Source organism: Atta colombica, unplaced genomic scaffold (genome assembly GCF_001594045.1).
Source record: "Atta colombica isolate Treedump-2 unplaced genomic scaffold, Acol1.0 scaffold83, whole genome shotgun sequence".
Lineage (NCBI taxonomy): Eukaryota > Metazoa > Arthropoda > Insecta > Hymenoptera > Formicidae > Atta > Atta colombica.
In genome coordinates, this window is record NW_017259576.1 from 1,969,547 (window position 1) to 1,978,638 (window position 9,092).

The 9,092-nt window shown below is 30.5% G+C and overlaps 1 protein-coding gene across 2 annotated transcripts in view; it reads left to right on the forward strand.

Moving 5' to 3' along the window:
* LOC108693025 (transcription initiation factor TFIID subunit 3) overlaps positions 1-8,624 on the forward strand; it is a 9,654-nt gene extending 1,030 nt beyond the window's left edge. Inside the window, exons 2-10 of one of the 2 annotated variants that reach the window (XM_018201665.1) lie at positions 524-695; positions 1,031-1,273; positions 1,368-2,563; positions 2,770-3,363; positions 3,609-3,806; positions 3,881-3,981; positions 4,155-4,482; positions 7,989-8,089; positions 8,174-8,624. In XM_018201665.1, the coding sequence (XP_018057154.1) occupies positions 530-695; positions 1,031-1,273; positions 1,368-2,563; positions 2,770-3,363; positions 3,609-3,806; positions 3,881-3,981; positions 4,155-4,482; positions 7,989-8,089; positions 8,174-8,309 (3,063 nt within the window). In that variant the 5' untranslated portion in view covers positions 524-529 and the 3' untranslated portion in view covers positions 8,310-8,624. The remainder of the gene's footprint in view (positions 1-523; positions 696-1,030; positions 1,274-1,367; positions 2,564-2,769; positions 3,364-3,608; positions 3,807-3,880; positions 3,982-4,154; positions 4,483-7,988; positions 8,090-8,173) is intronic. The other variant, XM_018201666.1, reaches the window with a different exon arrangement.
* The last annotated feature ends 468 nt before the right edge of the window (positions 8,625-9,092 follow it).

Genomic DNA, 9,092 nt, shown 5'->3' on the forward strand with positions numbered 1-9,092 from the left:
AGATCTGAATTTAATTTTTGGATATGATATTAAGAATCTTGACTAAGAAAGTATGATAAAAACAAAAAGTTTGTTATTTTTTTAAATGAATGTTCTGAATTGATATATATTGTACATCAATATCACTACAAATATGCAACAGAACTTTGTTTATCCGAATTTCTCATGGGACAAGACAGTTCTGTCAAGTAGTTTAGATATTCTCTAATTTTCTCTAATTTTCTCTAATTTTCTCTAAAGTAGAAATTCACTTATTATCCAGTATTGATTAGTTTCGATAATAGGAACTAATAGTAGGAACAAATGTTTAGAAAACTGGAACTTACATAAAATGTTCATATAAAACAAATAAATGGAGTTTATTTTCTATTGTAGTTTGTTTTATTGTACCATGACTATAATTATTATCTGAACTACAATATCTGAACTACAATGTCTGACACAAGTATAATATGTAATTGTAAGGCAATAGATTAAAATGTTCTCTACAGCAAAATATTCATATATCAATATTGATTTGCAGATAAAAATGTCAGCTGAATATAGTCGAAACGTTTTAAAAATAGTTGTTGCGCAGATCTGTCAGACGATAGGATGGCATTCTATTAATTCTACACCATTGGAGTTTCTAGTAGATCTTTTGCAGGAATATTTGTTACGTATCTCAAAGCTCACACATCAATATGCAGAAGTTTGTGAGTAACTGTTATATTAATTTTGATCAATAACAGTTAAATATTCCCCTCTTATTTAATTGTAATAAAGGAATACCCAATTGTGATTAGTCAATTCTATGGAGACTATTATATGTATTATCAGAATTTGTCCTTTTTCTATATATTTTGTATGGAATAAGAGTTTAGATTTGAATTTATTTTGGATACTATTATCTAAAATCTATGTTTTTAAAATTTCTTGTAAATATCGACAACTAAATGAGTTATCTAATTATTATAAAAGTAAATTACTTGTTGAGTAATTTAAGTATCTTTGCAAATCTTAAATTTATATTTTTTTATGATTTTTTTAGTGGGAAGAACAGAGCCGAATCTTGATGATTTAGGATTAACATTTCAATATATGAATATTGATATACAGGAATTAGCTGAATATGTGAAAAATGTAGATTCTGTTCAATGTCCTATACAAGTACCACAATATCCAATTCGACGTGAAAATCATTTAAATTTTTTAAAGCCGGGTAGTCGTGAAGTTGTCACGAGACCAGTGCACATACATGAACATTTACCAGCTATGTATCCAGATACCGAAGGTAATAAATTATATTGTGTTTATTCAGTAATTTTATTCAGTAATAAATTATACTAATTTATATTAATTTTATTGGTAATTTATAATAATTGCAGAGGAATACATACCTGATAAAAATGAAAGTTTAATGAATGGTACAGCAGATCTGACATCTAGCAGTGGAACATCATCAAGCAATTCAAATAATACGTCACCTCATAGGATGTCACCACAGGTGGTTTTCAAACGGCCAGGCGATCCAGTGTCTTTTGAAAGTCCCATGGTAAAGCGTGCGAAAGTTTTAGAGGAAGGTAGACCATTACGTGAGATAAGCAGTGTTATGATGACTACTTCTGGTTTTTTATCACCCGCGCGAGAAGGAAAGCTACCCGAAGCGAGAACACCGCATCAAGTTCGATCAGATTCACCGCAACCAAGCTCTTATCCGATGGTACCGCCCGAATTGAAGATTGATAAGAAACCGAAGAAAGTTGTGAAAAAAGCTCCCGAGAATCGTAAACTTGACAAAGAGAACAAGAAGAAGAAAGGCGCGAAGGAACTGTTCAAGCCAGATAAGATTGACGAGAGCAAAGTGAAGAAATTAGTTGGCATGAAAGAGCTGGCCAAATTAAAGCCGTTAAAGCCAGGCGGTGGTAAGGGACAATCTACCACGTTACAAGAACTTACGGGTAGTAGCAGACCACCTACGCCAAAGATCGCGTCACCGAAATCAGCCACCAATAGTCCGAAGGCGTCGAAGACAATGCAACCGAAGGTCAAGACCGAAAAGATAGTAGAGCTAATAGACGTCTCTCCCGCTGTCGAAAAGAAGGAGGAAACTGTTGACAAGTTGCCGTCGGAGCCGGATAAACAGAAACTAAATATCTTCAAGAAGATATCGAAACCACGTGAAGAAAAAGACAAAGAAATAACGGAGCCGCACAAGTACAAGGATATTTTGGATTCGCGTGAGAATTCGCCAGAGTTAATCATAGATGTTGAGAATGCGGAGAAGCACGTACACCGAAACGACGCGGAACCGAAAGGAGGACGCGAAGAGAAAAAGACACCTCATACACCGGACGTGCACATACAATCGGACAGTGATTTGGCAGATGTGCAGAGTTTATCGTCGGATGTTTACATATTTGATGATGCTGACATTTCACCGCCGGGTACGCCTAGTACGCCAAAAACTCCCGAATTGAATGTACCCACGGTACCGGAACAGAAGCGGAAAAAGAAAGAGAAGAGTAGCAAAAAGAAAGAACTTAAATTGAAGAATCCGAAACAATGTATCAGTCCGAAAAAGGTAAGATGCATTTTATTAGAATATTAGAACATTACTTAGGAATATATATATGAAATCAAGAAAGTTTGCGTATACAAATTTTATAATTTTTTTTATCGTAAAGTCAATTTTATTTCCAACAATAATTTCATTAAATGTTACATTCTTTTAATATATTTCTAATTTTCAGTATTAATATGTTTTGCTGGTGATTTGTTATTTTTCAGACGAAACTTTCGAATGATGCAACAGAATTGGATATACCGGATCGGCCCAAGACACCGCAGGCACCCGAACCAATACAGCCTATTCTTCCGATCACACTTCCGTTCCCCTTTTTCCCACCATTTCCTTCGGCACCTGGTTTAATTCCTCCGATGTTTCCGCGATTTTCAATGCCACTCGGACGAGGTGGACCGGGTCCTCATCCCGCCATGCCCAATTTACCATTACCGCCGCGTTTTTCCAATCCACCCATAAAGCCCGAAGATTTTCCATTGTCCAAAATTAAACCTATAGAACGTGAGAAGCCACTGATTCCCCCACCGGCCGAATTAACGTCTCCGTCGATTCTAGCCGAAAATGAGAAGGCGGATAAAGAGAAGGTGGATAATAAGCTTACGAAAATGTTTAAGCCAAACAAAGAATTGCCTTTCATGAAAGTACCTGAGAGGGTACTGCCTGTAGGCGTTGCACCGCCTATAGTGTCTGCACCTCTCGCACCAATCACGCTTGCTACACCAACAGTACCTGTCGCGCAAATGTCACCATCGAAAAATCTTAAAGCTGAGAAAACAGAGAAGAATGATATGGTAAATTCGGTAGGAGACCATATCTTGTTAGATATCTCAATCATATTAAAAAATATTTTTTAAATATCCCGATAAAGATAATTCCTACGCACGATACTATGTTTATTTTCATTTATCATTGATGTCATAATTACTACGCTCTATCTTAATGAATCTAATAATTTTTATATGCATGTAAAAGCTATCAGATTAATTGATTAAGATAGAACATGTTAATTATATTTTTATACATATAACAATTTATACATTTTCAGAAGTCTAAAGAGCATAAAAAAGAAAAGAAGGATAAGTTAAAGAAGAAGAAGGATAAAAAAGAGAAACACAAAGATAAAGGTGAAAAAATTAAGGAGAAGAAGGAAAAGACTGAGAAACGCGAGAAATTAGAAAAACTCAAAGAAAAGAAAGAGAAAAAGGAAAAGAAAAAGGAGAAAGATCTAAATAAGAAAAATATGGTAAAATATGATTTTTCTACGATATTATGAAAGTAAATAGTAATAATTAAATTATTATATATGTTTTATTACAGAAGGAAGAAAAGAATCCAGAAGCTGTTCCAAAAATTACATTAAAATTAGGTACAGCTTCTCCTAGACCGGCAACTCCAGATAATGCCCCTATGAAGAAAATGTAAGCTATAAATGAATTCTTATTAATAAATATATGTATTAATCATTTAATATAATCATATAACTTGTTTAGCTTTTTAATATGTGTAATCGATTTATCGAAGAAAGATTTTTATTATATTATGTAACTGTATTATGACATATAGATAATCATAATTGTGTTATTTTTTCCAGCACTATTAAAGCACTTGTGAAAAAGCCTGATGAAGAAATTAAGCGCGAACCTAGTCCAGAATTGGCGAAAATATCGGCATTGGTAACACGACCACCGAAGCAAAAGTCAGCAAGTAAGAAAACAGAGGAGGGAATATTAGATGGAAGCCTTGCTCTTCCTACAGACTGTTTCTCTCTTACTAGCGCGCCACTTGCATCAGTTCCTCGAGCAAAGAAATCTAATTTCCAAAATCTATCTCAGAGTGAGCCAATACCTTCACCTCAGTTTGACAATCCTTCTAAACTCCCGAATCCTTTAGTGCCGCCACAACAACCACCATATTATTTTGTAAGTACATTTCTTATAATATTTACATACTAAAGATCTGAAATTTACATCATGATTCAAAATCTTAGAATAGAAATATTTTATACAGAAACTTTATAAAATTTTATAAAGTAAGTAAATTGTTGAATTTATGATTAAAGTATTTACATAGAAAATAACATATAAAGCTTACACAATTTTTAATTCTTTCAAAGCGCAGAAATATTAACACTCCTGTTCGACTATTTTTAAATTATACAGAGAAGAAAAGCTATTTAATTTCTCTATAAAAACATTGTTGGAAGTATAAAAAAATTCTTTTATAAATGAAAAATTAATAGATAATGAAACATATAAAATTTTGAAAGTAAATTAAATTAAATTAAATTAATTTTTATAGGAAAATCTTATAAATATTTATCCTGTACAAAGCCAATTTGAGAATAATTTGTCTTAAGTTATTGCAAACATTTTAATCTTGTATAATGAGATGAACCCAACCCATCGATATTATTTTCAATACGAACCTATCCAAAAATTCCAATTTCCTATTCATGCTATCTATGCATTTACATCTTGTGGTGATGGTATCATATTTCCTTTTTTCCCTTAAATCACGCTCTCTCTTTTGATATATTGTTACGTTGTCCAAATAATGAATGTAGTACACATTCTCTCTTATAGCTATATTTAGACTTACTGTGTATTTTATGTTGCAATTATTACTTACTTTTTTTAAGTTTAATGCTCATATTTCTTATATTGAATCTTAAATATTTCTTTATTCTTAATTTTCACAAATTGAATCTAAACGCTTGTTTTGCCATTCTATTTTTACTATTTTTACTATTCTGCCTCGCAAGACTTATTTTGTACAGTGAGCTTTTCAGAAAAGATATTTTTATAAATATTAAATTTAAATAATCTCAAGTTATAAAATAGATATTACAAACAGGGGCGGACTGGCGGAATAAAAAATATTATTAAGCAAATGGTAATAAGGGCTTCGTATTTCAAATAAAGTTTTAGATGTGCCACGTATATGAACATCAAATGAACAAATAAAAAAATTGTTATTTATTATTATTTAAGTAAAACAAATAAATAAATATAAAAATATATGTACACAAATAAATGAATAAATTAACATTTAAATGAACAAATAAATAGCAATTTATTTGTTCATTTAAATATTGATTTGTTGATTTATATATATGTTTATTTGTGTATATATATATATTTTATTTATTTATTTATTTATTTATTTTATTTAAATAATAATAAATAGCAATTTATTTAAAATACTCAAATAACAGCACTTCATAAAATTAAATAGTGTCGATAAAATTAACCAGAGCATCAAAAAAGTTCAGCAGAATCAGCCATGTATGATTGGCTCCAAGAAAAGTCATTTTTTTCTTGTGCTCTTAGAGGCTTACAACAGGCTCTTTTCTTAGAGGCTCACAACAGGCTCGGGCATTTGTTGAATTGATTGGTAAACTAGTCTACCTCTGTTACAAAGTACTATTTACACTTACATATATATGATATGGAAATAAATCTTAGAAATAATATTCTCTAGAGAAAATAAATATATTGATTAATAAATTTAATAATTTTTTTATTTGACATATATTTTAGAATATTTTAAATACACGAGTATACAATCTTTTCTGAGTAGCTGCATCTTGAGTTGCCATTTATAGAATTGCTGCATTTATGCAAATATAGACATAATTATTTATAAAAAATAAATAATATTAACTTAGAAAATTTATTTAATCATGCATTTTAACAGTAATAAAACATTTATCGTTAATTTTTATCATCCATATATTCTACATAGATCAACTATTACTATTCATATATGCATATATGTATGTGTATGTATGTATATATCTATGCATATAAATATATGTATATACATATACATATAATGTGATATACTTGTCTCTTCTTATCATTACAAATTTAAGCGATTATAATGTAATTATACAAATAATATTCTGACAGATTTAATGAACAAATATCTGTTGACAATATAAATGCAAATTTTATGGAGGCATTATTGTAAATATATGTACCACAATTGGTATTGATTATCAATTGAAATAATTTTAAAACGCAGGATATCCTTAATATATATTCAACTAAATTGTTATCGTAAATTCTACTACTTTTTTCATTTATTAGTATATATTGTAAAAGTTCGAGTAGTACCAGTGTGTGTTACTAATTTATACAATTCATTTTTAACAATTTATTCTTCCATATATGCTAAAAGAAGTAATTTCTTTTATAGTATATCTTTCTTTTATTAATTAATAATATGCCCATGCTTCTCATTAATTTCTCTTCTCTAGCAAATGCAGTCACATTAGCGCAAACATATATTCTTCACGTACAAATAGTTACAAGATGCAATTAAGACTTGTATGTCACTACTGAATTTGCCGCTTGACTATTAATTAAGTAGCATTAGAGAGCATGTATCTTATCAGTTACTAATGTCACATCTTATGTCTTATTTTTAAGATCATATTAAGAATTGACTTAACTCAAGATATAATGATAATGATTTTTTTCATTTATTTTTTTTCATTTAATTAGTGAATATATGCATTTATAGTTTGCGATTATTGATACATAATTTATTAATAATATACTAACAGACAACAAAGAAAATATTAAGAAAGTTATGTAGTAAAAAATGTAAAAAAGCAAACAATTGCATGAGATTTGCACGTTGCATAAAAATATTTAGCATGAGAGACCCGTTAGGAATATAACCGACGGTTTTAACGGTACAGAGGTGAAAGCAGATCCAGTTCCTAAAAAGGACGATGCTAAAGAAGACAAAGAAAATGGCAGGAACGTGTTGTCTACAACACCAACCACTACCGTGGTGAGTACGCTTTACACCTCTTTTAAAGAACATTGCAAGAAATTTTCTGTGCGCCGATGCTATGGATAATTAGTTTTCATACTTCATAATACGTTAGTTGCAACATGATACGTATAATGCAAAAATATAAATGCAGAAATAATGCGCACGCTATCTCATATATAGGAGTGATTTAGATAAAAAGCTAGGACATGATTTAAAGAATGCGATCGAATATTTACAAAAGAAGAGACAAGTTCATCTCCAGTTCATATTATCATAAATCATTATTTCATTGAGATACATAAGTCCCACATATTATTTAAGAGGGAATTTTATAAGAAAGTATTATAAGCTACTAGTATCTTTGTTTTGTTATTAAAATATTTTTTCATGATAAGAGGGAATGTCCATGGACAGCATGACAAAATATCTTAATTTGAAGTCCACTGACTAATTCTCATAGAGTCAGTACATTATCAAGAAACATTCTACTTCTATTAAAATAAATATTTGAAGAATCCAAATGTTGGCAAATGTTTGAATGATTTTCCAAAACTCCAGAGTGAATTTCGTGAGAGATGGGTTGGGTTTAAATAAAAATTCTCGTTGAGTTCCGTTTATCCTGAGATGAGTGTTCCAGGATCGAGGAGGTCGGCAAGTGTGGATATGTCCTGCATGCGGCAACCAGGATGATGGCTCGCCAATGATTGGCTGCGATGATTGTGACGCTTGGTATCATTGGTAAATAACTTGTTATAATTTACATCGCATAATGTTGAAATTAATAAAAATAGCAAAAATCTTACTATCTTTTTAATATTTCAGGGTGTGTGTCGGTATGCAAGTCCCACCAGCTGAAGATGAGGATTGGTATTGCCGCTTTTGTATAGCGAAAAAACAAGAATTACTTCATGATAAGAAGAAGAAAAAACGGAAAAAGAAAGTGAAAGTAACGGCCTAGTATAAGTCAACCGGGTCTAACTGCATAAGACCCGGTGTAATTATACCAAGCATTATCAAAGTCAAAGCGAAAGATAACAAAGATGGAGTAAAGAGTATAAAAACGAAAAAGATGCCCAAGAGTGATGTTAAGATGCAAATCAAGCCGTTAAAAACGAAATCGATAGCGGCTAAAGGAAAAACTACAAAAAATGTGGTAAAAATGAAGACTATAAAAAAGAAGTAGAAGATTGTTATGTCGTACAATGTAGTTTAGATAGCAGGAATTGTATTTTGTAAACTACGGGACAAATATAAATGATTCTGTTCTATGCCAGCATGCAGACATTGCGTCTATTTGGTTGTTCTGTAATGCAATAACGATATTTATCGGTATTTTAATTATTACAAGAAAAATATAAGAAATTATATGTCAGTGACATTTAAGATATCAATAAATCGTTATTATGGAATACCTCTGTGCTGGTTGGAACAGATCTTTTTTTCGGTTTTCTACTTTATATACATCTATGTACTATATTATAAATGCTGTGTAGTTTATTACACAATGTGACAAATTTGTAGTATATTTTCTTAGCTCAAGTAAAATTATATTATATTTTTTCGCCTTATGTTATATTGGCAAATTAAATATGCAGGACACTTCGAAAAATGCAAAGTAACGTCCATTTTTAATGCGTATATGAATTAGTTATGTATAATAAGTTATGTGTATAAATTATTATTAGTGATATAATTATATTTAATTTCATTTGTGTATGTATGTGTATATATATATATATAT